Source organism: Lepisosteus oculatus, chromosome 27, assembly GCF_040954835.1.
Source record: "Lepisosteus oculatus isolate fLepOcu1 chromosome 27, fLepOcu1.hap2, whole genome shotgun sequence".
NCBI lineage: Eukaryota > Metazoa > Chordata > Actinopteri > Semionotiformes > Lepisosteidae > Lepisosteus > Lepisosteus oculatus.
Genome location: NC_090722.1, coordinates 11326447 through 11354334, shown reverse-complemented (window position 1 = coordinate 11354334; position 27888 = coordinate 11326447). Strand labels below are relative to the sequence as shown.

Sequence of the window (27888 nt, the reverse complement as noted above, 5' to 3'; positions counted from 1 at the left end):
CGAGCTACATTCTCAGGCTGAAGAGTGTTTTGAAGTCCCATTTAATTTGCTTAGACCCCTCCACAGAACCAGTGATCGAAGACCCCCCAATGCTCTTGGCTTTAGAGGTCTCCAGAGCACCGACACCTACAAGCTTACCTGAACCTTCAAAGGAGAAGCTTTGCTTATGGAGATCAAGGTCTTGTAAACCTTAATGCTCAGGTCCACGTCGTTGGAGAGCCGATTTCCACAGCTGCCCTCAGACAGGCGGATCTCAAAGGGCACAAGCTGGGAATTCTGGGAACAGATGCGCACCAGCCAGTAGGAGCAGGAGCCCCAGAAGTCATAGGCACGGCGGTCAAAGGTCAGGAAGTGGCGGCCAGCCTGCACTGAGCAGTTGAAGTGGCCGGTGGGGTGGCATCTCCACACTCCCACACTCAATGAGCACTGCTCTTGGGCACCACAGCTGCTATTTTGGCAGAGCACCGCTCCAGTGGAGGGGACGCAGGTGCAGCGCTGGCGGCAGTCCACAGGGGTCCAGAAGACATCCCCAGGGTTGTAGTACTGGCCGTTGTATATGCAGCCACACTGGTCCTCCCGGACACAGCCCCGAGGGCTCTGCAGGTACCCTTTATCACAGAAGCAGCCCGCCACACACAACGTAATACACATCATGTTCTGCAGCTTGTGGGTGCAGGAACGGGGGCAGGCAGTTCCACAGGTGGTATAGCTGCTGTGTTCCGGGCAGGGAGAAGCTGGGGGAGATAACCGCAATTAAACAAATTGAGGATTAACAGGAAGTTACCAACTACAGGTTCGGCAGGAGTCGGCATAGACATTCTTGGAAAGCCAACACTATACAAAGGTTTTAAGTTGCTGGAGCTTTCCTGCTCAAGGGCTAAAGCTATAGGTCTTGGTCCCTTCTCCAAGTCTACATCTCCAGATTGGGGATGGCTAGACGTATCTCAATTTAATGGCCATCAAGAAGTCTACCTGGATTAAGAGCTTCTGAATTTGTGCACCAAAACTCACCATCAGATCCATCAATACTTTCTGTGCAATCTGTAGGCAGCCAATCGTCATCTGCAGAAACAGAGCTCAGGGCTGGGAAGAGAAAGACATCTGGTTTCTCAAGACTGGGCACTGGTCTGTTGAACACCAGAAGAGGCGGCCTGGACTTACAGCAGCCAGCCTGTGCACTCCAATCCACAGACACCTCACCGATGTGCCCACAGGCCATGCCATTCAGGTAGAGTTCCAGGGTTTAAGACTCTGGTTTGAGAAGCAAGGTAGCACCCCTGTCCCTAACTGTAGTCAAATTTCACAACCCTGGGCATAAGAACTCCCTGCTCAAACCCCCTTTTGAAACTGAAAACCAAAAACATCCAAGGCCACATGGGAATTGGTTGGGATCTGTAGAAATTGTGAAAGGAAAGGCTAGGGAGGCTGGGAGAACAGCGGTACCTGGCTCGTGACAACTAAGGACCCCATCCCAGGCCTGGCAGGTCAGGGGCACAGGACAGGAATAAGGTTCACAAAGGAGGGATGGAGGAACACAGGTACAGTTCAAGGAGCAGTTCTCCACCAGCGTGTCCTCTCCAGGCTGCAGAAACAGAAGCCAAGGATAAGGGCAGCCTGAAACCCCAGAGCCGCATTCATAGTCCCTCACCCTTCAAGCCCATTTCTACACTAGAAAGACAGAACATTGAATTTCATAGATATTCAACACTGAGTCACCTGACCATAAGGGCTACCCCCTGTTCAATTCAGACTTCAACTTAAGTTTTATTTTGGTCCCAGATGAGCTCTGATGATTTAATGAATTTTAACAATTTGGAATGATTTAGTTTTACCATCATGAATAGCGGGGAGGTTTCAGATTTCTCCAAAGCGATTAAGTCCCGGTAGCCTGCTATTCCTGAACAGAGCCGATTAACCCCTGGCTGGAGACTGCCATAAACTGCCCAGCCTTTCCCAAAGTAGAGGTCATATGACCGATTTAGTCATCAATAAGCTTGGTTGATGTGAGGATCTTGGCAAGCTGGCTTTTCAGGCCCAGGCTAACCGGTTTCAGCATGAGCTCAGAACAAGCATCCCGGTCACCTTGTATCGCCTCCCGTCCCGGAAGCAGCCGCACTCGTCCGCAGAGACGCAGGCGTTCCCATCGAAGACGTAGCCACTGTCGCACGCGCAGGCCTCCGTGCAGTTGGCGGGACAGTCCAGGATGGGCCGCACCTCTGCGCAGGCGGCCGCGCAGGCGTCCGCGCAGGGGCTGTAGTGGCTGAACTCTGGGCACCGCGGCGCTGGAAACCAAGCGACAGGAGGCGCCCGTCAGGATACAGCCGAGCCCTGCACCTCCCGCCACCGGACAGCAGCGCCAGCAGACCGACTCACGGCAAAATGCGCTGGTTCTCCAGGGCAGGATGGACACCCCGGCCTCCTGGCAGGCAGAGGCGTAGGCCTGTAGACTGGCGCACAGCGGCACCCGGCCCGCCTGGGCCAGACACAGGTCATACATGCAGGCGCCGAAGAAAGACTGGGGGTCCACAACAGGGCTGCAGGCAGCAAAGGGGCCACTGGGAGCCATGGTCAGCCAGCAGGAGCTCTCTTCCTGAACCCAAGATGTCGCCACCTGGGGGTCACAGTGGGGGCAGGCCCCCCCACAGCCGTCGCTGCAGTCCTCCCCCAGCACAGGCGCTCTCCAGGAGGCACCGAGCTCCTGCGGGTCCTCCGTCAGCCTGCCGTCCGGGAGCTGGAGATCATCCCAGGGATTCCCGTTGAAGTTCCCACACAGGCCATACAGCTGGTCCCTGTGGCCGTCTGGGATCATCAGCGCCACGTGGTACTGAAGGTCAAAGGTCACTTTCACCAAGCTATGGGCATGGATCACCACACCGAGCCCTCGCCGGTAAACTCGCACGCCGGGGCGCGAGAAAGGGAGGTTTTCCAGCACTCCATCCACCTGAATGGGAAACCACAGCCATTTTACATCAAACTTGGTTTAAGAAAAGCATTGCATCAAAACCCAAGATAGCAACTTGGGATTTAAACCATCTTCCACGTGAAAGTGTGGAGATCTAATCATAGCTCCACACTGCTGCCAAGATCTTATATGCAACAAGTAGGTGGAGTTCCTGAATTTTAAGAGGGGCCCTCCAAAGAAAAGTCAATTGTCTTAAACAGCTGTGAAGTAGAGAGGAGCGATTTATCCAAGTTGAAAACCAACTGATGTCCTCGGGATGTGGTGCAAAAATCACATATCCTCACCTCCACTTTCCCAGCATGCTCCCGGCTCAGGCTGAAGTTCTGCCCTGAAACCTCCAGCTCCACCCGGTTGGTGAGCCAGACAGCCGATCCCTCCTGTTGCTCATTTTGCACCCGCACAAAGAAGGACGCCAGGCCACCCCCTGCACCCCACTTGGGGATCCTCCTGGCCAGGGTGTAGGTACAGTTCCCTCGGAAGTCAAAGTCTCGCCCATCGAAGGTGTGGTAGTGCATGCCACCCAAAACCGAGCACCTCCCATGCAGAGCTGGCAGGTGACACCCCAGCACCCCATCTTTCACTCGGCACTCCTCCCCACTGGAGCAGGAGGCCGCCTGACACTGGAGCATCCCACCGAGCTGGCAAGTGCACAGCTGTTGGCAGAAGTCAGTGTAGTAGGTCTCCCCAGACAGAAGATAGCCACCATCGTTGAGACAGCCACACTGCTGGGGGGGCACACAGGCACCCCCACTGCGGAGCAGACCGGGGTCACACTGGCAGTCCTCACGGCATGGCGAGGAGGAGAGTGCAGGCACAGGGGGCGGGACACTCACACAGGACGGAGGAAGAGCATCCGAGCAGAGACTGTAGTGGCTGCCAGCTGGGCAAAGCAGGTCTGCTCAAGGAGAAAAGGGGAAAATGCTTTTTCAACTCCAGAAACCCATAGGAAATTAATGGGTTTTTGCATAAAGAGTAACTGGTTCTAAGGTCTACCCATCTGGTCTGTTCTAGCATTGTGAAGTTTAAGATCTGTATAACACTGCCACCTAGTGGAGCCAGTTTCCCCGCTTACAACACTATCTAATGGTAGTCAGGAGAAACCCTTCCAGTAAGAGCAGGCAGCTCTTTATTGTACAAGTTGTGATCATTTAGGATTCCCATGGAGTTGAGCGCCATCATTAAAACCCAGAAGTATTGGGACATGCCCAAAGAGCAAGAACTACAAGCTTGTTTATGAATTTGTTAATTCAGGGTGCAACGGCTACATAACACCTCAGAAGCACCCCCTACTGGTGACTCAGTTTTATAGCACAAGCAAACATTCACTGCCTGCGATTTGATCAGCACATGGATGGCGCTCATGTGCCCCCTTTTCAACAAATGGGTTCAGATTTCAGATAAGCATGGGGAAGAGACGTAGTTAAAGCAAGCCAGAGCGATCCAGAAAGGCCCTAGGCGTTTAGCTGCTCGATTTCTGCTCATGCTCAATCACACAACTTCAATCTGGCATAAATCAGTTTAAAAAGCGAGAAAGCTTCCCTCACCCACTGCTGAAGTGTGAACCGATTCCCTCAGAAGTAAAAGTTAACTCAGCCTAGTTTCACGTGCAAAGGCAGTCAGGTCTGTTTCAAGAGTTATGCACACTCACCGCAAAAAGTGGAATTTCTCCAGGGAGAGATGTGGACTCCAGCTTCTTGGCAGGCAGAGACATAGCGTGCCAGGGACTGACACAGAACCGACTGCAGGCCCCCACTAGAACAGACCTCCCCCACACAGTTATTGAAGGACCTGTGGGCGTCCACAGTGGAGTGACACTCTCTGAAGGGCCCACTGGGGTCAGTGAGCATGGCACAGGAATCGCGTCCCATATACAGCTCCTTCTGCAGCTCCGGACATCCCAGACAGGTGTCCCCTTTGCAGCCATCCACACAGTCGGGATCACCTCCGACTCTCCAGCTCCGCCCAAACTCATCCATGCTCTCGGCCAGCCGGCCGTCTTGTCCTGTCAGGTCATCTGTGGAGTTGGCATTGTAGTTCCCACACAGGCCACAGAGGGCGCCTGAGTACACACTGGGCACTGCAAGAGTGACATGGCTGGTGCTGTCGAGGGTCAGGGAGAGACCAAAGTCCGTTCTGACAACCATGTAGAGCCCTGCGCTGTACGTCACCACCTTGTCAGAGTGCATGAAATAAGGGAGTGATTTGAAGAGGCCATCCACCTTGAAGAGGAAAGGACACAAAGGTTTAGCATGGAGGAAGGTCCACCTGCTGCAGATTGATTCCTTTGTCACTTCTGTAACTGCAGGAGCCCTGTTGCCCATGTGGTTTGAGTCACAACCCTGCAAGATCTACACCATGCAACACCCAGATAACACTGCCATGGCTACCGAGTGGTGCTGTGCATGCTGGGAGCCAACAAGCAACTGGGATCAAACCCCAGCAGGCATAGAACTGCGCTCAACATCTGCACACTTGGACCTCTTGGAAAGCAGTACGCGTTTTGGGACTGAATCCTGAACAAAAGTTGTTCAAACTTAAGTAAATTCTTGACAAATCATTGCTACATGACCACCAACTGCCTTTCTTCTGCAGTTTGCAAGCTCACAACGCTCCACTCGTGCAAGAACACGACTTGCACGTCGTGTGGGAAAGTCACGGCGCGAGAAGACCTTACCTGGATTCTACCGTCACCGTTGGTGCTGATCTCCATGGTGATGCCGTACACATTCACGGTCAACATCACAGCCGGTGACACGCCCCTCCCCCTCTGGATCCAGACCGTGAACGGGGTCAGACTGGGGTCCCCAGAGCACAGCCCCACCAGCTGATAAACACAGCCACCTTGGAAGTCATAGCCGAGGCCATCGAAAGTGACGAAGTGCAAACCACCCTCAGACGAACAGGATTTGACCCCTAAGGGCTGGCACCGCCTCACCCCACCCACCAGCTGACAGGTCTCCAGTGGCCCGCAGGATGCCTGCCTGCAGGTCACCCGATTGGTGTGGGGGTCACAGGTGCACTGCTTGTGGCACTCATCCACCCAGAAGGTCTCATTGGCTGGGTAGTAGAATCCATCGTGGGTACAGCCGCATTGACTAGGTGCCACACACTCCCCCCCGCTGAGCAGGAAGCCCGCGTCGCACTGGCACGTCTCCACGCAGGCAGCCTGGCACCGAGCCGGGGCGTCGGGGTCACCGCAGGTCGCTGGGCACGCCGAGCCACAGGGCTCGTGGTGGCTGTTCTTGGGACAGTGCCACGCTAGAGGGGAAGTTCCACATGAGCAATGTGTACAGACAGAGGATCCACACTGACAGCTGGTGGACTTCCTCAGCACATACAAACAGACCAGAGGACAGACTGAACAGCCCATCCATTCCCCACTCATCGGGCTGGTTTAGTAGTAAAGTCAGCCGAAACATGATCAGAGGAAAACCATCCAGCTGGCTGTGGCAGCTCCTAACCCCCACAGTCCTTTACAAGATGGGCCTCAGTCTGCCCTGGGGTTTATACAGGACTAAATCAATTTCTGGAATAGACAGCTGTGCAATTCAGCTCCACACGGCACCAGAAAGCAGCTTACTCCCAGAACCGTGGGGCAACCTGGAACCCACTGCAAGCCAGAACTGTCCCCCTCTCCTTCATCAGGGGGGGAATCTGGAGACCAACACAGCTAGCTTAGTCAGTATATGTCTGGGAGGAATACAATTAGAGCACATTTTATCATCTATGAATTAGTAGACTGCAGCTTTTTCAATTCTTTTCAGAATCACAAGCCAGGAAAATGCCTGTTACACACGAGAGCCATGAAATGCAGAAGGGCCTTACCCATGAAACAGCCTAGTGCCCCTTTGTCCACTCTGCATTCCAGTCCCTCGTCACAGGCTGCGGGTACACATGACAGGCCAGCAGGGGGCGTGCAGGTGCATCTCTTGGTGCACCTCTCTTCCCAGGTTGCCTCGCCAGGCTGTTGAGCAGAGATCAGTTAGAAAAACACTGCATGCACCGACTCACACCCCCCCCCCCCGCCTGCTTTGCACAAAACCATCCAGCAGTTTTCCCCCGAATTAGTCTTCAGTCTGAACAGGTAAAACCAGGTTTGACACCTTTAAGTTGACAAGGAAAAAAAAAAAAGAAATGCCGATTTTAGACAGCCAGCCTTGAAATCCAACGGTTGTCAGAAAATGCATTAGTCAGAGCACTGAGTCAGCTATGGGCACAGGGCAGAAAAATCAGACCCAACCCATGTTCCAACACTGCTGCAATTAAGGCATTAAGCAGATTATGGGCATTTCTACTCGTATGTCAGTCACACTCATGTCAAGTTAGGCAATGGCTTGTAGGCATAGCACAGTACTTATCTACATGGAAAGCTGCAAAACTGGAAACTATTGCTCCCATTCCAAGTTGATATTTAATGATGAGAGCCAAGTGTTCCCCCCCCAAACCTGCATGTTTTCTACATGGCAACAGCAGTGCACAGCAGGGGACGCTTAGCTGTTTACATCGCAGATGGATTAAAAAAAACAGCCCAGCTGAAGAGGTTAACTCCCACAGCCCAAGAAAATACAGGGGAGGGAAAGAAATTGAACAGGTAAGCAATAATCAAAAGAGTGGTACCTTATAATAGCGGCCATTGTGGAAGCAGCCACATTTGTCAATGGCAACGCAGCCTTCACCACTGAACTGGAGTCCCGGGGCACACTCGCACCCCTCCACGCATGTCTGTGGGCACCTCCCCCACAGGGCCCCGGCACAGGACAGGGGGCACATCTTTGCACAAAGCTGGTACTGCGAGCCAGGCGGACAGGTCAGAGCTGGAAGTCGAGGGGTGTGCAGTTAACCATCCAGCACAGGAACGACCACACAAGGCCCAGCTGCAGGTTTCATCAAGGTTAGACAAGCACTCTTCCATGGTGCAGGTTTCCCTGCCCTCCATACCCTGAAGAGCCCATAGCTACACCAGAAACCCTGGCTCCATCCCACCTGCTCAGCTACTGTAGCTGTGCAGAATCAAAACTCAAGGCTTGGAGAGGCAAATAAGCTAGCTGAAGTTTCTTCACATGTATGGAATTGACCTTTACACAGGTCCTAGAGCAGGGACATGTGTAACTCATGTAAGCAGCAACATGTTAAAATTAACTGCAATGTCAAGACCACCTCCTTTCCAGTATTAATGCACAAGCATGCATATTTGCTTTAATTCTTAAAGCATTCCAGGTTCAAGCATCCCAATAAAAGCCAGTAGTTTTAAAGGCTTCCTGATCTCCTGAACCCTAAAGTTCAGACATAAGAGGAATTAAGAGCAACCCCAAACACAAGCAGAACTGCAGTAGTGGGGTAGGAAATGCATGGTCTTGGGGGCTCAAGGGCAGCCCAACTGAACCCCAGTAATAACAGGGCTCTTGAAAGTCCAGAGTAGGACTTGTGTAAAGGTCTTGACAAAGGTTCTGCACTTGCTGGAAGCAGGCATCAATCTGGGGTGAAGACTGTCCATTCCAGTACAGAAACTCACAGCACAGCTCCGGGCTCCTCCAGGGCAGGATGTCGACTCCGGCATCCTGGCAGGCGGCAGCATAGGCCTGCAGACTGCGGCAGAGCTGCGCCAGCAACCCCTGGGACAGGCACAGGTCGTAGATACAGCTGCTGAGGAAAGGCTGGGGATCCACCACAGACACACAGGCAGCGAAAGGGCCTCCAGGAGCCCCGATCATCCCGCAGGAGTGCTCCGACCCAAACTGAGAGGCCGCTCCGGGGTCACAGCGAGGGCAGGTCTCCCCACAGCCCTTTGGGCAGCCCGCCCCCAGAGCGGGGACTGTCCAGGCAGCCCCAAGCTCCTGGGGATCGCTGGCCAGCCGGCCATCCGGGAGCCGGAGGTCATCCTCAGGGCTGCCATTGAAGTCCCCACACAGACCACACACCTGGCTGCCGTAACTCCCGGGCAGGGAGACCAGAAGGTAGTACTGCAGATCGTAGAGCAGCACCAGCCCCGCCTGCGTCTCCACGCGCACTCGCAGGCCGTGCTGAACGGCACTGACCCGGTCCAGGACCGCCGGGATGGTCCAAGTTACACCATCCACCTGGGAGAAGAGGGAAGATCTCAGCAAGCACCCCAGCCATGCACAGAGCAGGCTTCCGACTCCACACAACAGCTGCTTGGAGCCTCCCGATGAAGAAGCAGCACGAGCTGTTCCTTTTCACACCAGGTACTCAGCTTCAGTTAGGGCACATGTAAAAATCGCTGATCTTGGAGAACATGAGCGATATAGTCCTAACAAGGGCTTTGCACTGACTGCCATCTGATCCAAAAGGAAAGCTGGATCATAAAACCATTCCTAGAAGTTATGGGAGTCATATTGATGGACATCCCTGGGACTACTTTAGACAGAGCTTGACTTTAGGGAGGGGGCATGAACTCCATGTCAAAGCAAGTTCAGGTGTACAGCCATCGACTTCCATTCACCACTAGCTCCATACATCCTCTTGATATGGGGTTGATTTAGTGTTTTGATGCATTCTCAAGGCCAACACCTTCAATGTCTGGGCTGACTAGTGACCTCTAGTGGCAGGGCAGGGGAGTCACAGCTCCCTAGCCTGCCACACCCTGACTCCTTTGATCTCCAAGTGTTGCTAGCCCACGCAGTTAATTCCCCCCGGGCCACAGCTCACCAACCTGGACTTCCCCAGCGCGCCCCTTCAGCAGGGCGAAGGTCATCCCGTAGATCTCCAGCTCCACGCGCTCATGCTGCACCTGCACCGAGAAGGGCTCCACCGGGACCCCAGGCCCCGAGCCGGGGCAGCTCTGCGCCAGCGTGTAGGTGCAGTTCCCCCACAGGTCGAACGCCCGCCCGTCGAAGGAGCGGTAGTGCAGGCCCCCGGCCACCGAGCACCCGGAATGGCGATGGATGGGGTTCACCACTCCACTATCAAGTGCTGCCAGTGGGTAACACCCACGTGTACCCTCCCGCATGGCGCACTGCTCGCCCTGGGGGCAGGAAGAGGGCTGGCACTGCACCCGATTGCCCGCGGAGCAGGTACAGAGCTGCGTGCATTGTGAGTCGGGGAAGAAGCGGTCCCCAGACTGGTAATACACGCCCTCATGCAGGCAGCCACAATGGGAGCTCGGGACACACTGGTCACCACTGCGCACAAACCCGAACAGGCAGCGGCAGTCCTCCCTGCAGGTGATGCCCACAGGCCCTGGGGACTGGATGCAGGAGGCAGAGGGCGATGTGGAGCACAGGACGTAACGGCTGTTGGCAGGACAGGAAAGTTCTGGAATGACCGAATAAGCAAAGTGAGGACTTTGTGCACAACTAGAGAGCAATCTTAAATCAGCCAGTTCAAGCAAGATGGCAGCTCTAGTCTGAACTAGAATTACCAGCAAGCAGTGCAGGAGCAACGGAACATCCTCGGTCATCTGGCCTACTGGAAGGCAGATGCACGCCCTAGAAGAGGCTTGGCATTCTGGAGCACAAGCAGCTTCCTTGAAGCGTGCTAGGCTTGGTTAATTCTCCATCACTACAAACCAGCACCATTTTTTACATCAAGATGTCACAGGCTGGAACCAGCTGAAATGGCGCTCCACATCTGGAGCGCTTTGTTAGGTGAGCATACCTGGGGACCTGTGGGGAGCGTTGCTGGCATCACTTACCACAGAACCCTGAGGACCGCCAGTGGTAGATGTTGGCTCCTGCCTCCTGGCACTGCCCCACATAGCTGGCAAGAAACTGGCACAGGACGCCCTGGCGGCCCTGGCCGAGGCAGACGTCGCTGAGGCAGTTCTGGAAGAACCGGTCGGGGTCGACAGCACGATGGCACTCCCTGAAGGGGCCCAGAGGGTCAGTGAGCATGCCGCAGGAACTGCGTCCCAACAGGGTGGCTCTCTGCGCCTCGCTACAGGCCGGCTGGCCCTGCGGCCGGGCATCCTGGCAGCCGGGCACCTGGCTCGTCCTCCAGCTCCTCCCGAAAGTGGTGGGGTCGGAGGTCAGCTGACCGCTGCTGGTGGCGAGGTCGTCCGCGGGGTTGTTGTTGTAGTTCCCGCACAGCCCACAGAGGAAGCCGGCGTATGTCCTGTTGAGCGCCAGGGTGACGTGGTTGTTCCAATCGTAGGTTAAAATGAGGCCGAAGTCGGTTTCGACAGTCGCCGCCAGACCCCTCCTGTACATCTTCACTTTCCCTCCGCTCAGCAGCAAAGGGAGGCTGATCAGGATGCCATTGACCTGAGGGAAGACAAGTCAAGACTTTTCCTGCAAGCAATAAAATGGGAAACCTAAAAAAAAAACATTAACCACATGGATTGTTCCCTACTCCTACAGCCCACTGTGTAAAAGGCTTTCTGTTCTGAGGTTTAACTGTACTTCCTCTTTTACTCTGAAGCAAACCACTGGGCTTACTTGGACAAACATGCACACCCACCCCATGTGCCCTCAATCCTGTTCAAGACTAAAACGACTGGAGCTAGAGGAACTCCATCTCATCTTACCACAATAACCCCCCATTGTGCCAAATATCCCAGACATTCCTAGGGCTTCAATCCCAGATCTTAAGGCTGTTTCTGCTTCCCCACAAGCAGACTCACCAGGACGCGGCTCGTGTGCTCTCTGGTGATCTCAATCTGGTACCCATGCACCAGGATCAGCACGGTCTTGGAGCTGGCCGCCCCTGTGGGGCCCTCCTGCTCATTCTGGACGCGCACCTCGAAGGGCTCCAGCCCCAGGGAGCCAGGGCACGATGCGGCCAGCTGGTAGACACAGCTGCCCTCGAAGTCATACCTACGCCCATCGAAGGTGGTGTAATGAGGGTCTCCCTCCACTGAGCAGATCCCCAGCTGGACTGGATGACACCCCAGTTCACCACCCACAGAGCGGCAGAGCTCATTGGGCTGGCACTGAGCCGGGACACACCGGACCTGGTGGGCAGAGGGGTCACAAGTGCACAGCTCTTGGCACTGGTTGTCAGCCCAGAACTGCTGCCCGGGCAAGTAGTAGAAGCCCTGGTAGGTGCAGCCACACTGCTGGGGCAGGACACACCCTCCCCCACTGAGCAGGAAGCCCACATCACACTGGCACGTCTCCACACAGGCAGCCTGGCACCGAGCCGGGGCATCGGGGTCACTGCAGGTCGCTGGGCACGCTGAGCCACAGGGCTCGTAGTGGCTGTTTGCAGGGCAAGTCAGGGCTGCAACACAAAGTGGAAGAGGCCAAGCATGAGGCAGGAACAGCCCCCCCCCCCAATCAAACAGCCACCTGTAGGTCAGTACTCTGCCCCACAGAAGTCAGGGAAGTGCAGGGCTGGGATGGATGGGATTCTGCATCACCACTCCATTATAAACCTTCAAGATCGCTGCACAGAACAGTAAGTTTTAAATGCACAAGGCTAAGAAGCGAGGGTATTACTCATCCATCACGCAAACTAGTTTAAAACCAGAATCATCGGCTTGATCCTTCTGTTCTGGCACCACAGACTCAGCTGAGCCATGAGGGGAGCCCAGCACCCGGAGATTGCGGTACTTACGGCAGTGCGCCAGGCCTCTCCAGGAGGAGACCTGGATCCCGGCCCACTGGCAGGCATCCGCGTACGTCTTCACCGCCCTGCACAGGAGCTCGCCGGCGCCCTCGAAGACGCACAGGTCGTAGATGCAGCCGCGGACGTAGGGCGTGGGGTCCACAGCCGCGCGACAGGGGGCGAAGGGCCCCAGCTGGTCCTCCAGGAGCCCGCAGGAGGACCTGAGGCTGAACCGGCTCAGCTGCTCGGCGCTGCACTGTGGGCACGGGCCGCCTCCGCAGCCATGCTGACAGCCGCCATCGCCCCCGGCGCCGCCCGTCACTGCCCAGCTCCGCCCGAAGTCCTCCTTGCCCAGTGCCAGCCGCCCGTCGGGGGTCAGCAGGTCGTCGGAGGGGTCGTCGTTGAAGTTGCCACACAGGCCGCAGACGGCGCCCGCCAGATCCCGGCGCAGCTCCAGCTGCAGGTGGTGGAGCCAGTCGAAGCGCAGCAGCAGGCCGCCGGCCGTCGCCAGCACTGCGGAGAAACCGCTGTGGTACAGCACCAGCGCCCCGGCCTGCAGGCGGATGGGCAGGTAGTGCTTGCTCCCATTGACCTGCAAGGGCAGCCCAGAGCAGGGAAGTCAGAGCGTCCCAGTGTGCATTCTGCCCAAAGACCAACACCCCCCACCCATCTCAAACCGCTCTATCCAATCCAGGGTCCCAGCAAGGGACATGTGGAAAGCAGGGCAGGACTTTGCCTTCTGGACTGATGTCACACTAGACACACTTACATTTGGGCCAGATTTCCCAGAGGCCAATTCATTTGTCAGCACGCCTTTGGACTGCTGGGGGAAACCTATGCATACATGGGGAACATACAGACTCCACACAGACAGCACCCCAGGAGTTCAACCCAGGACCCCCAACACTGTGAGGCAGCAATATTAAGCCCTGCACTCCCCTGCCAATGAAATCAGAACTTGTATCCAACACAAGCACCATTCAGGGCCCCCACCACACAGTCAAAAACCCACGACCGTGGCACACGCACCCTCACTTGCGGCTCCTCGCCCCTCATGATGGTGATGTTGACCCCCGGCAGGGTCACATGCACCTCGCGCACGAAGGAGAGCCTGGCATCCCCGCGGTTCTCATTGGCAGCCTGCACAGCGAAGCCGCCGGGCAGTGGTGGAGCGCCAGGGCAGGACGTCTGGGAGATGGTGTAGGTGCAGCTGCCCTGGAAGTCGAAGGCAGTGCCGTCGAAGGTCAGGTAGTGAGGGTCCCCCCAGGCCTGGCACAGCCCAGCAATTGAAACGCACATGGGCACCCCAGCTTTCACCACACACTGCCGACTGTACCCACAGCGCACCACCTGGCACGGGTCCCGAGCTGTACGGAGAGGGGAAGAGACCAACATCATGCCAGGAAACACAGCAGGAAGGCTTGTTGCTCATGAAACTGAGCATGTGCAACACTGGCATTGGCGTGAGCTGATAAACAGATGAGAATTATGGTTTGTCTGTCTATTTCCAGGCCGATTCATCCAGTTCGGAACCGTGGGAGATACTGCAAGCAACAGGTGCAAGGCAGGACACACCCAATGTGGGAGGAGACCCACATGAACAAGGGGAGAATACGCCAGCTCCACACAGAGAGCACCCCAGAAATTGAACCCAGGGTGTCAGTTCTGTGAGACACCAATGCAAACAGCCATTCTGCCTCAGGACACATTTAGACTTCAGAATTCTAACTTTGCTTCTAGTGAACAAGGATTAAAAGGCCCCTATTCTGCAGGTCAGAAATGAGACTTGGAGAATTTTAAAAGCTCCTTGTTAACATACCGATCCACTTACTCACAACAGGAGAAGGGTTAAAACCAAGACCATTAAAAATCCACTTAAGCAGTTTTGCTGTATAGTCAGGTACCTGCTGCAATGCGTTTCATCTTCCCGATTTCCTTTTCCTCTGTTCTTATACAGACGGAAAGGGAAAAAAAAAAAAAAGACATTCAAGAAGGGGTCACAGCAACACAGAAAGCATCACCTGTACCGGAGCACAGGCCCGGGTAGCTGTAGGAGCTGGTGGGACTGGTGCCGATGACATACACCCCGAACTGCCCGTCCAGCTGCTGCAGGCTGTGCTGCCCGGGGCTGCCGATGGGCAGCAGGCCCCAGGACTGGTCCACGCCGGCCACGCTGTGCCAGGACACGCCGGGAGGGAGAGGGACCCCGTCGTAGCGCAGCTGGATGCCGGACGAGCCCTTGGCCACCACGACAGCGTGGGTCTGGAAGCCTGGTCGGGCAACGAGGCCAAAGTTCAGGCAGGAGCGGTCAGCGGAGAGGAGGCTGATCAGGAAGGGGGCGGCCGCCCCAGAGCAGAAGTAGACCACCTGCACCCCATTGCTGGCTGTGATGTAGGCAGCGCTGGAGGGGTTGACTGGGAGCTCCTCCACAGCGCCCCCCAGCAGCGTTCTCTCGTGCTGTGCCTGATTGTCCCGAACCTGCAGCCGCGTGGTCAGGTAGGTGAAGACGTACAGCAGGTCTGAGGAGGACTGGGTGGGCAGAGGGGGCACCACGTAGGTGTCGCCCCAGCCTGAGGTGGGCAGCAGCTGCACAAACCCATAGCTGCACCCCTGGCTCCCCTCCGGGGCACAGGTGTACCCACACACCACCCCCACGGCCTCCTGGGACGTGATCTCGGAGCCGGACAGGCTCTGCGGGCTCTGCAGCTGGGCGCTCCAGAAGGGGCCCAGGCGGAGCGTCAACACGTCCCCCCGGGAGTACGCCCTGCCCTGGAAGGAGACTGGCGCGGCGAGCACGATGTCCACGAGGTTGTTGGACGCATGGTTGGTGATCACGATCTCCGCGAGGGACGCCTGGCCGGGCACCAGCGGCGCCACGGCATAGTAATGGTTGCCCCAGAAGCCCACGGGGTAGAGCAGGCTGGCGGCGCAGGAGCCGGGCCTGCAGCGGAGGGCGAGGACCGACACCTCCTGGTCGGCTTGGACGAGGAAGGCGCTGGGCGAGTAGGAGCCCAGCATATCCACCTGGGCCGGCAGGGACACCGTCGTCATCTGGCCGCCGGCGAGGGAGAGCTCCTGCCTGAAGCTGGTGTTGTACACCAGCACCGTGACGGCGGTCGAGCCCGCGGACGAGGCGGCAGCGATCGTCACCTCCCGCTGCACGTCCGAGCCCGGGTCGCCATCCTGCGGGAAGACATTGACGAACTCCCTCCCGGTGATCCCCGCCCAGCAGAGACCTGCAGGGAGACAAGGGACCCCATTAAATCCAGGCCCATCCTGCACCATTTCAATCACCAGATACCTGCAGGATGAGGAGGGCAGGGCAACGAGCACAAAGCAGTGTAGCCTCTTATAATGATGTTTGATGATAGATGGCGTTAAAAAGAATCCTTACAACACTCGTATAGCACTTCTCTGGACACTCCACTCAAAGCACTTTGCAGGTAATGGGAACTCCCCTCCACCAACACCAGTCTGCCCCCCACACACCAGCTCTCAGTGGGGAAGAGACCAGCAGGATGAAGCCAGTTCAGAGATGGGGATTAGGAGGCCATGATGGGTAAAGGACAGGGGGAAATGTGATCAGGATGCCGGGGTAACACCCCTACTCTTTTCAAGAAACACCCTGAGATTTCAAGACCTCCGTTTTACTTCACATCTGAAAGATGGTGCCTTTTTTTTTTTTTTTTTTTACAGTGTAATGTCCCCATCACTATACTGGGGCATTAGGACCCACACAGACTGCAGGGTGAGCACCCCCTACTGATCCCACTAACACCTCTTCCAGAAGTAGCCTTCACTTTCCCCAGGAGTCTCCCATTCAGGTACTGGCCAGGCTCACACCTGCTGGGCTTCAGGGGGCTGCCAGCTGTAAATAGTCCTCATTCCCAGAGGAAGAGCTCTAATTCAAGGAAGCAGGGGGGAAACTTCCAGTCTCATGTCTCACAGCCCTTTACACACCACACCTGCCTTCTTTCTGAGGTCAGGTTAATCCAGACAAGCTGCAAGAATAAGCAGAAGCCATCCAGCTGGATCCTGAAATTCCAGTTCAGCAGGCTCCGATACACACTTGTTGTGGCGCATGTGAAACAGAACAAAACTGGAGACGAGACCTGCAGCTGCAGCACACCGACCCGAGTCAGGGGGGGCCCCCCTATGGCTGGACGCCCCAGAGGCCAAGAGAAACCAGCACCTCGAGGGACATTAACCCTTTGAGAAGTGATCTTAAGTAGAGCTTGATCTTTTCTTACCCAAACGTTGCTACTTAACTCCCCAACTGGTATCAGGAGTGGCATCACCTGCTGGTTAAAATAGTCATTCTAAAAGCAAAGGATACTTAATTGTGGACAAATCAAGAACGGGATATTGCTGTGCTGGAATTTGTCCCAAAGAGATCAAGATGCGGTCTACTAGTCCCACACTGAAGCAAAATGGAGAGGGGGACAAGTAGCAATCAATAAGTGCTCTGAACCCTCTAAGGCACTTCACACAAAAGGTGGTTGGAGTGTGGAACAAGCTACCCAGACACATTGCAATAACAGCTGGATAAGATGCTCGGATTAGTTACCAACTACTAAGCTTGATGGCTTGAATGGGCTCATCAGCTCGATTCTTACATGACGCTTTGACTCGAAGACTCCTCAGAAGAGGGCAGGGCACACAGAAGCAAGAAACTGCAAGCCCCAGGCCAACAGGGTGGAATACAGAACCTCGTGCAGAGGCCCGATCGAGCTCGACTCACACGATGACCCAGTGGCAGCCAGTTGTGGCAGGAGCTGCTCGTCCAGATCACCTTTGCCTTACAGTAATCAATACAAGCAAGGATCTTGCCTGTATACAGCTCGCTAATGCTTAGGAGGCTTAAGATAACGCCTATCTAGACACTGCAAAAGGGAAATTGGCAGAGGAACACTTAATACAAGCACACGTCTGGCAGAAGATTTTTAATTAACACCCAGCCTAGATCTCTGGCCCCAGGGGATAAAACCATACTCCCCACCCTATAAGGGCACAGCACACCAGCGGCCAGGGGGCAAACTGGCTGAAGGAGAGCATCAGGTGCCCCAGACAGCCGAGACCCTGCGGCAGGATGGTTCTGCTGAATGGCCAGCAGAGGCTGCGCTGTGAAACCCTGCCCATGCAGTCCAGGTCTGTAAACAAGTCAGGACTCGGAGCACACTAACACACATGGTGGATTACGATGCATCTTAATCTAAGAAAGAGGGAAAGCGTTTTGTTTTTGACCAGGAAATAGTTCAAAACAAGGAAAGACTACTAAAAAAAAACCCTCGCAAGAGGCTGGTAGCGCAGAGCGAGCCCTCGAGGGGAAATGTCTGATCGACACTGTGGCGGTATTTGACCTTTACAAAAAACTGTTTACGTCTTGGTTGCTGACTGACAGGGCTTGAGCTGCAAAACAAAAAAAGCTTTCGGAAAGTTCAGCGCTGGGCTGCAGCCGCCCAGCAGGGTGTCGGCTTTCAGCGACGCCAGCCAATCAGAGCCCGAGCTCGGCCCCGGACCCGGGTTATACTTCACCTGCACCTGCGGGAAGGCAGCGCAGGAGCCCGGCGCCGCACACAGCGACACCTCGACGAGCTTGCGACAGGTAAGAGCGGGACCCCGGCGGTAATATTGAACATTTGCTGCTCTATCGAGAGAGAACGCGGATAAGACACGCAGCTGGCGGGCTCTCGCCCCTGCTCTTAGCCTCTCCAGATGTTTTGGGTAAAGGAAATGATTTTTGGGGGGGCAGATTCGGGGTGCAATCAAACCCACATCTTTCTGCTGCGAAAGACTGAGGTCACATTTGGTTTGTAATCCCGTCGAGAGCCAGGAATTGAAACAGTTGGCCCGCTCTGCGCTAGGAGCGTCTAGTTGGTTTTTTTACCCCCCGGTGAGCTCGCAGAAAAGACACTTCATTGCCACCAACTACCGCTGCACGCTGTATTGTTGTCCACTTGATAAAGTGATTAATTCGGACCTCCTGGGAACCCGGACTCCGGTGTCTCGGCGGATTTTCATTCCTGCGCGGTTCGGCACTTCACTAGCTGGGTTCTGCCTGAAGGCAATTGGAGTTGCCCCTTTCTAAAGACCCCGGGGAGCCTGGAGACGCACTGGGGACTGCAGGAATGCACTCCTCTGGTCTAGAAGTCTATTTCTACAGCTCGCTCTGCCCCGCGGTGCAGTATCTCCGGGCGACAGCGCTGAGCCGTTCAGGTCAGACACGGCCGCCCCCCATCTAGGGGGACAGTGAGAGGAGGCTTAAAACGCGACCACTTGTTTTCATCTGCGGATATTATGGTGTGGGTGTCGCTTCTGAAGTCTGAGGGCATCTGCAACATCCTGTAAGCCTGCGCACCGCTCTGTCCCGTCTGGTGCCCACGGCCACTCCCACTCATCAGTAACCAGCTGTGCAAACAGCACACCTGCACAGCTCCACGAGCGGGCAGCCTGCTGTGCAGATCTGCAGCGCGCGGAACTCTTGGCGTGCTCCCCGTCCTCCGACTGCGGGAAAGGTGCTCTCCGGGCAGGTGCAGGGAGGCGTTCACGCACCGTTAAATAACTTGACTTTCCTCCCAACAGAAACAAAAATACACCCCCACCCCACCCCCCGCTCAGTTTGCCCAGGTATTCGAAACAATGACCCATTATCCTCGCAACTGCAAATCAGAGGTTATTTGTATTTTTTTTTTTACAACTGTCTTCCTGTTAAAGTTCATGCGTTGCATAATCAGCATAACGGAGCTTACCATAATTGAGCAGGAAATACGCGTGTACCAGAAAGTGTATCCACGGCATAGCTGTGGGAAGGAACGAGACCAGTTAGAGTACGTAAACGTTATTTACATAACACACTAACGGGTTAAGGAGACTCCAGCTGAGAAGAGGCTTCTGAAAGACGTTTACCACAAGACAAAATTAACAACTCCCGAGATCAGCTTCTGTTATAACGATATCCTCCGTGCTGTATATTAAGGGCGCCCTCGGTCATGCTTATTAAACTTGTTTTCCTAGGCTCCGATACACTTGGAGCGATCCCGGTATATTTAAAAAAAAAACTCCCAACCCCCGTCTCCGTGAAGGTGAGTGACCTTACCTGACACCCTGGACATGAGCGCATCGTCCCTCCAGGCCCCATTTTTATCACACCCGCAGCTCGCGCACAGGTGAGAGCAATTAACTTGAAGCGTTCTCACCTCCTAATTAATGAGTGACGCACTTTAATTAATGCATGTTACGTAACCGGTTTTGTTGCCGCAGTAATTTTCTGTGGGGTCACGTGCAGCGAACTACCTGCAGTCCAGCCCGCAGCTCCGTGCTGCACTGGAGCAGCTGCAACAGAGAGGCCGCTGACACTCGTCCGCAGCATTCGGACTGTTCGCTTGTTCACTTGTATTGCACTGTCTGCACTTTGTGTTTTAACACTTGTTTTAACAATCGAGAGACTTTCTGTCAGTAAGAATCCCATTGTACCAGTACACGTACCGGTTACATACGGCAATAAATTTCAAGTTCGAGCTCCGTTCGAAACCTGTTCTCAGTTATAAGGAGCCCAGAGTCCCAGCTGTTGCTCTCTAGCGGTCCTGAAGCAGGAGACTGAAACCACCTCTTCACGGGCTTCAAGCACCTCGGCCGCGGGCAGAGCGGAGCTCAGGATCACGCTAGAACCTCCCGAATACCGTGGAAATAATATCGTCGCTGAGTCGTGAATTTAAGCATCTGTCGCTTGAAAATTGCTATAATATTTAACTAAAATTGTTTTCCAGTCACACCGCATTTATTAATAAATACGTTTATTAACACGTATGAGCTGAAATGACCCTATAAGATCTGTTACAGAAGTCTCCTGAGTTTACCTTTTCAGAGCTGCAAATATATATATAAACATGTGCATGAAATCCACTCCCACGTACTGCCACATTATATTGCTGTTTTTATTTGAAATAATAAAATTGCTGGCGCTATCGGACATTATGGGACGGATTTGCTAACTCCGCTGTTAGGAACGTGCAGTGGGCGCCTTGGTCATTGTTCAGCACAGCTGTAACTTACTTATCTGACTCCCTGCCTCCCCAAACATACAATACAAAAACTCAGATAAAGTGTAACAGATGTAGCCCCCGTAATTGCACAAATCTTACAGTTATAGTGTTGCAGGCACGAAGCCATGAATGTCCTGTGGTTCCTTATTCGCCTGAAGGATGTCCGTATGAAAGCCCCTACAATACCGTACGTGTTCAAACTCGCATCCCAGCGGCTGTTCTTGTTTGTTCCGTGAATGACTGCAATTGAGTATCAAGGACCCTTGTCTACTATATTTTAACGTTAATTCCGTCCTTGAATTAAAAAAAAAAAACATTTAACTGCCAGGGACATTCAGTTACGTACAGACGCGAGGCAAAGTAATAATTCTGTATTGACGTGGCCAACATCTGAGTCAATACGCTCCGGTTCCGGGCCCTTTGCAGTCCGAGCTCATTAGAACTACAGCAGTGCTGAGCTCTCGGCGCCGCACCGAGCTCCGGTCCAGCTGCTCTCCAGCGGCGCTGCAGGGAGCTCAGAGCTGGAGATGATCTCCGGGTGGTCATTCTGTTAACGGGCCCGCAACCGAACACACAACTGCGAGCTCAATCCGAAAGTCCGTTGCAATTGACCCTTAAAGTTTTCAAGTGAATATTTTTGAACATGAAAACAGGGGAAGGTGGCTAATTAAATACGTCTTTATTATGACGGCAATGCAAGCATCTGACCAAACTGGGGCACAATCTCACCGCGCCGCTCCCCAGAGGATCTATTCCTGCGAATTCGCGCCAGCGGGAGCGGTTTGAGGATAACTCAGCTTCCTGGAGTGTTGAAATGTTCCGTTTGTTTTTACATCGGTTTTATCACGACCCCACCAAATCCCCAGGAGAAAAAAAACCCACAAACTGCTCCTGAAAGCTCAAAGCGCTGCAATTCAGGAACAGGAAGTGAGCAGGAATACCCCAGAGCTGGCTGGCGCGGCCTCGCCAGCTGCACCCCGAAGCGCTGTAGCTGTTGTACAGGCTGCGCACCTGTGGGAGACAGAGGACGAGAGCTCTCCACATTTAGAAGCACGAACACAAAAGCAGGGTGTGGAGAACGTGAGACTCAAAAAAAGCGGCGTGGACGAGCGGTCGGGGGACTCTGGGCTCGTAAGAGCAAGACAGTTCGCTCGTTGTGCCCTGCAGAGCGACGTACCGTTTTCAGGACCTCTGAGAAGAAGCCCAGCTGCACAGCGCAGCTCGTATGTACGTTGCTTTGCAGAAACGGATCGGCCAAATAAATGCAGAACATAAGAGAGGAAACGAGAGGAGTTCGGCCCCCATAGGACTCGTTAAAGTTTGCTGCTAGATCACGGATCCTCCCCTGAAGATGCGATGCTTGGTGCTGACCCCTGTCTCCCGGTGTGTGCAGAAAGGCTTGTTTATGCGGTTGTCGGTGACGGCTGCCCGCGCTTCGCTGTTGATTCGGGCGTTTGACTACATCATCGTACTGGCGGTTTATAAAATGCGTCAGCTGCTAGGGCGATGATTTTGGAGGAAGGGGAGGAATTAGGGTCAAAGCTCGCCACTTTTCTGCGACACGTCCGTTTCAGGTGCGCATGAAAAATCTTGATGTGTCACGCCGGGGAATGATTAGACTTCTCCTCCGCTATTTCCCATTTCTGTACAGCTTCGCGGCTGCTAAGACGTGCTTCTTTACATTCAAGACCCCATTTGAGGCTTTCAAGACGGCGATGACTTCGACTGCAGGGAAAACATGTTTTCCCTGCTCGTTGGGTGTTGTAGCAAACGCAGGGCCGTTTCTTCATCTGAAAGCTGACACAGTCAGTCACAACACCCCCGCTTGCCTGTCTTCGGAAAGAGCAGGTTAAACCCAGCATTGCGCAAACCGCTGATCCGACACACAGGTCTCTCCGAGCGAGGCGCCGCAGGGGCAGCTAGAGGGGGCCTCGCTCCCGTGCGCCCTTCCTTTCCCGTCATTTCCCATTCGCTTCGCGCAAAGAGCAACCAGGCTCTCGATTTACGACGTGCAAGCGCGCAGGTGGATCACGCTGCACTGAGCTCTCTGTCTCTCTGTGATCACGGAGACGGGATCTGGCAGCTTGTAGAATCTTCCCTTGAAACGGTTATTTCCCTCAGACAAGACACTGGCCGGTCACAGGACTCAGTCTCTCTTTCTTTACTGCTGTGGATGTTACACTTGTGACCCACAGTCTGTATCCTGGACCACATTCCCCGATCCACCCATTTCCTAACCGCTCTATCCCAATCAGTGTTGCAGGGGAGCCAGAGCCTATCCCAGTAAGCAACGGGCACAAGACAGGGTACACCCTGGACAGGACACCAGTCCATCCCTGGGGCAGACAGAGATACGCGCTCAAACCAGGGCCAGTCTTCCCAGAAGTCTTTGGATGGAGGGATGAAACAGGAGCACCCAGAGGAAACACAGACCTGAGGAGATCATACAAACTCCACGCAGATAGCACTCCAGGATGGGAATTGAACTCGGGGCCTATAGCTCTGAAAGGATGCAGCACTAACCACTGCATCACTGTGCCTCCATTCTGAGATCATGTGGGAAATGATTTGGGGATCACAGGTACAGGTGCTGGGACCCCTACAGTTTAGTACAAATATTCTACCCCCCTGGTCTGACTATTCGACATCATGAACTTAGGTTTCATTCCCAAAGTCCGGATCAGATAACCCTGCTGTGGTTTCTGTCTGACATGCAGATGCAGCAGAATGTTTTCAAGCTTCAGCTGAACTGTGACAAGCCTGACCTGCTGCTTACTGCCTCTCAGCCACCACTGCACACTGACTGACTGCAGAGCTGCTCTTGTCAGTTTGGAAATTAAACCCTTGACTGAAGCTGGTACTTTTTTTTGACCCACTGTGGGGATCTGGAGCTCATGTGAGTAGCGTCTTACAGGGGCAAGCCGGCAGAGCCCGCCGCCCGGTGTCGAGCCCCACAGCTGGTGAGGAGCACACGGCTGTCCGCGTCACTCGCGAACGGTGCTCTGGGGACACGAGGCAGCGCGCGGCAGGCGTGGCGTGGAGAGCAGCTGGGGCCTCGTGTCACAGCCAGCCGTGTTCTCGTGCGGCATCGACCCGAGGCGAGTTTCAGGGAACATCGCGCTTGGACACCGGGTTCGGCCCGTCCTGCGGTCGTGTTCTGCGTCCTGCATGTAGCCCGACAAGCTGACAAACCCTTTACTCGTTTACACTGCAATCCTTTGTTTTTTCTTTCACTGCGAACTGAGATGGCTGGGAAAAGTATCCATTGTGATCGGTTCCTCTGTTTTCCCACTGTTTTGAAACCTCCGGGGGCGGAAACGAGGGCGTGATGCCCCCTCCGGGAGCCCGGACGCACGCAGTGCCCGTCGCGGTGCAGAGGGATGTTTTTGTCAAGTTGGCGTCCCCGCGGAGTGGGGCTCAGCGCGTGGAACAGCTGCACGGGCGAGGAGAGAAAGAGGATGTCTTGAATTAATTAAAGGAAGCTTAAGGACGGGGCCAGGTGGGTTCTCAGCAGAACCGAACAATGCAGGTGTAGGAAGAGGAAGCGCACGGGGGTTCTCGCCGGGGTGTGTGTGTGTGTTGAGGGGGAACAGAGCCCCTCATTATGTTTCTCGCGAACGTCCTCTGCGTCAGCTCTGACTGACGTCATCAACACCCACTCGAGTCGCGTACAATGACCGCACACAAGCTGGCGACCGAGGAGCCGTCGCCTGTACCAGGGGGGTCTCAGCCCTGGTCCTCGGGACCCCCGCACTCGCTTGGTTTCGTTCCACCCGAGCGCCCCAATAACAGGTCTAGTTTAAACCCTTAAATCGTTTCAATTTCTAGTCGTGTAGAAGGTGGCATTTTAACTGTCGCAGTTCTGACATAAGGTTTTTTTTTCGAGCTTTCGAGTAGGAACACAGACCCGCAAAGGTTCTGTTCCAGCGGCTTGTTGGATCAGATAAGGAGTCGTTCAGGACAAGAGCTCAGCTGCCGAGAAACCCAGGTGCGGGTCTGCAGGATCGAGAGTTCCTTTACACAAAGAGTGGCGGGAGTGGGGAACGCGCTCCACAGCCGTGTTTTTGAAGGGGGTATCCTGACTTCTTTCAGTGAACAGTTAACCGTGTCGGTTAACGGAGGAAGAGCACCCCAGCTGCTGCGCTGTTTGGTGGGACTGCGTTGAGCGCTTAAGCTGTTGACTTTTTCTTAAAAAGAAGCGGATTTCCAAACTGCAGTCGCTCGCCGGAACGAGTTAATTGCCGCAGGAGAACACCGCAATCACGGTTCATTGGCACAAACACGTCCAGGGGCAGGAACCCCTTTTCCCCTAAGGCAGCCTTCATAAACCCCTCGAGGGTGTAGTCTTTGTGGCTGACGCGTTTTACACTGTGGGGATCTACAGGTGTAGCTTCAGGAGACACACAGCATCGGAAAGTCCCCGTTTTCATACCGGTGTCTCTACAGGTGTTTTTCGGTGTCACTCTGTCCGAGCCTTGGAATGAACCACAGCATCTAGAAACAGTAACGCGAGTACACTGTGCTCTGAGTTACACTGCGGTGATCTCCTCTTGAGCCTCTTGCTCCACTGCTCGAACAGCCCCGGTCCCCGCTGGACTCTCCTGCCCGAGCTCCTGCAAACCAAGGCGTTCACGATAATGGGGTCTGCAAGCCGTGCTTCATTTAAAAATAACCCTTAACACTAAGCCGAGCGAATGCTCTCTCAGTTTCGACTCTCCGTGTCCCAGCGGGTGCTGAGCCCTGAGTGGGTTCTTTTCTCCAGAGCAGAGTTAAAAAATGACTTCTCCTAGGACACACGCGGGGAGTTTTTATCGGTTGTGTTAGAGCTCTGTTCTGTAAACACACACACAGTGTACTGTATGTGCATATTCGCTGAGCGCCTTTTCCTCTTTTCTCAGAAGCCGAGCCCTTGGCTGCAGCAGTCCTGCGTCTGGCCTCCGACCCCGCGCGAGGCGAACGGAAACGACTCGTCAGGCACGCTGCGCTCGCGAACTTCCTGTTAAATAACCCTCAGCTACGCGGCTGCTCGCACCACCAGTCGGCCGCGGAGACGCCGAGCGCGGAGCATCAACCATCGCCCTCCCCCTCCGCCCCTCCGTCAGCTGCCGCGAGGTAAGCACCCGCCTGTTCACACCGCGCTCCTCAGACCCCGGCTGCGGCGCCGCAGCGACGGCTGACGCGCTCTCGGGGGTCGCGGCTTGGAGGAGGAGGTCTCCCCCGCTGTTGGACAGCGGTCCGGTCCGGTCCGGTCCGACGGCACGGGTGTCAGCTGGGTTAGAGCTTTAATTGGCTTTGATTCATTTTAATTGCTGGCTGAGATCCGTGTGGGGGCTTTCTGAGCTTCTGAGCTCAGTCTTCGGATACAAAGCAGACCGGTCCTCCTCCAAAGGACCCTGTCCCAGCCGTTCTGTCCTCAGACAGGTGGTCCCTACTGCCTCCTGGCACGTCCAGGCAGGAGTGACCCCTGACCTGGGAGGGGTGACTGTGGCAGAGGGACAGGAGTAATTAAATGGTGAAGCCCCGTTCTTCATAGCCAACTAGGCTTCAGGCGGGTTGAACTGATTAATGGCTGGGCAGGATGGGATACCCGGGGAGGGGATTGAGACTCTTCTCTTCGGCAGGGGACTGTGGGAGTCTGGGAGGCAGTGTGGGAGCCGCCAGCTGGGAGGTTTTTACAGAGTGATATTTCTCGTGTGACACCTGATCTAGTGTCTCAGGTTAAGATGCAGTAACTTTGAGCTCCTTATCTGTGGTTCGTTATTGTCAGGATAGAGATCTATATTTATATATTTTAAGTCTGTGTGTGGTGTGTGCAGGCAAAGAGTGACTCATATCCTGTTTTGTCCCATAACATCTGTAAAGAGCCTGGAGTGGTGACCTAATCACTGAGGAATTCTTGGGTCAGATTTACACAGAGGTCACCAATATATCTGTATCATAAATCTGATAAAGAGTTTATCACAACAGAGCAATACAAGATAAATGTAGGGCCCAACCAAACCTCCATTCATTTATCAACCACTTCATCCAGTTCAGGGTTGGGGGGAAGCTAAGGGCACGAGGCAGGGTCGCCCTGGCTGGGGAGTCTAAATCGCAGGGCAGACACGCACCAGGGCCAGTTTCCCAGAAGCCCTTTAAGGGACCTGTATGTCTTTGGACTGTGGGAGGAAACCCATGTGAAGGGGGGGGAACATGCAAACTCCACACAGACAGCACCCCAGGTCTGCAACTGAGCCCAGGGCCCCAGCGTGGGGAGGCAGCCATGCTGACCCCTGTGCCAAAGTGCAACCCTTCATCAAACAGCCCTGCATGGACTGAGTTACAACAGTCAGTTTCTAGCAACGTTGTGGGATGTGGAAGAGTTGTTATGCCTTTGCAAGTGGGCTAAAAATAGGTCTCAAGTGAATCAGCTTTTCCTGCAAAGTTTTTTTTGGGGGCCTGCCCAAGTTTAACACATTCACACCCAAGAGGCAGCAAGGCTGTCTCTCAAGAGAGGCTCCTCGATTGCTCACTGGGGCTCACTGGTCAGGACTGGTGGGAAGGACTCGGGTCCCAGGAAGTGATCCGCTCCTTCGTCTGCGTGGTGACTCAGGTGCTGGCTGGAGAGATGAGGGTGCGAGGAGCAGTTCAGCACATCAGACGGGGATGAGCCCCCTCAGCCGTGACGCGAGGAGAGGAAAAAAGCAAAGCGAGCAGCTGGGGCGATGGGTGCCTGAAGGCTCCCACGACCTCACGAAAGTTTAAATTTGCATTTTCACTTTTGTGAGTCACTCTACATGAATTCATCTGCTTTGCAGTATTTTCCTGCAGTTTTCATCATTCTTTATCATGTGCCTCTGCTGCATCTCATGCATTACTGGGCTTTACTGCTCTGTACTGTGCTTTTACCCTGATTTCACTGGGCTTTACTATGCAGTACTGTGCTGATACCCTGATCTCACTGGGCTTTACTGCACTGTGCTGCGATTTTGTTGTACAGTGTTCTGCTTCACCATGATGAATCTGTCCTTTACAGCCCTCTGCTTTGATTTTACTCTGGTAAGAGTCCTCAAGGTGTGTTCTTTCTGTGCACGCCTGCTTCGGCCAGGCTGTCTAACCCCTTGGCTTCCTGACGTGCAGCTTCTCACCAACCGAGAGCGCGAACTGAAACAAACAGAGAAGTGGTTTTGCCTTTGTCTGCCTGCTCTGCTGTGCTGCTGCTAGACAGGAACTGGAACTGAGAAGCCCACTTCTGGTGACAGAGGTCTGAGCTCGCTCCAGCGCATGCGCAGGGCCGGCACCCAGGCACCCGGGCAGCCCCGACCCCAGCCCTGTCCAGGCCAGTCTCTTCAACAGTCTCTTCCCGGGGGCTGGCTGCTGACGTCCAGGTCACTTATCACC

At 54.6% G+C, this 27888-nt stretch overlaps 2 protein-coding genes across 3 annotated transcripts in view; one reads left to right on the top strand and one right to left on the bottom strand.

Annotated features, from left to right (window-relative positions):
- LOC102690566 (IgGFc-binding protein-like) overlaps positions 1 to 19263 on the bottom strand; it is a 24163-nt gene extending 4900 nt beyond the window's left edge. Inside the window, exons 1-18 of the mRNA XM_069184602.1 lie at positions 19216 to 19263; positions 14488 to 15702; positions 13496 to 13833; positions 12476 to 13058; positions 11541 to 12139; positions 10614 to 11181; positions 9633 to 10234; positions 8475 to 9039; positions 7580 to 7776; positions 6788 to 6926; positions 5637 to 6220; positions 4611 to 5181; positions 3247 to 3857; positions 2374 to 2941; positions 2083 to 2282; positions 1444 to 1582; positions 1012 to 1083; positions 139 to 734 (exon numbers count right to left, since the gene is read on the bottom strand). Coding sequence (XP_069040703.1) covers positions 139 to 734; positions 1012 to 1083; positions 1444 to 1582; positions 2083 to 2282; positions 2374 to 2941; positions 3247 to 3857; positions 4611 to 5181; positions 5637 to 6220; positions 6788 to 6926; positions 7580 to 7776; positions 8475 to 9039; positions 9633 to 10234; positions 10614 to 11181; positions 11541 to 12139; positions 12476 to 13058; positions 13496 to 13833; positions 14488 to 15517 — 7962 coding nt within the window. The 5' untranslated portion in view covers positions 15518 to 15702; positions 19216 to 19263. The remainder of the gene's footprint in view (positions 1 to 138; positions 735 to 1011; positions 1084 to 1443; positions 1583 to 2082; positions 2283 to 2373; positions 2942 to 3246; positions 3858 to 4610; positions 5182 to 5636; positions 6221 to 6787; positions 6927 to 7579; positions 7777 to 8474; positions 9040 to 9632; positions 10235 to 10613; positions 11182 to 11540; positions 12140 to 12475; positions 13059 to 13495; positions 13834 to 14487; positions 15703 to 19215) is intronic.
- Positions 17890 to 27888, top strand: part of LOC138225224 (uncharacterized) — a 22456-nt gene continuing 12457 nt past the window's right edge. The window contains exons 1-3 of one of the 2 annotated variants that reach the window (XM_069184645.1): positions 17890 to 18071; positions 25407 to 25620; positions 27101 to 27270. The gene's annotated coding sequence lies outside the window, so the exon portion shown is untranslated. The remainder of the gene's footprint in view (positions 18072 to 25406; positions 25621 to 27100; positions 27271 to 27888) is intronic. The other variant, XM_069184644.1, reaches the window with a different exon arrangement.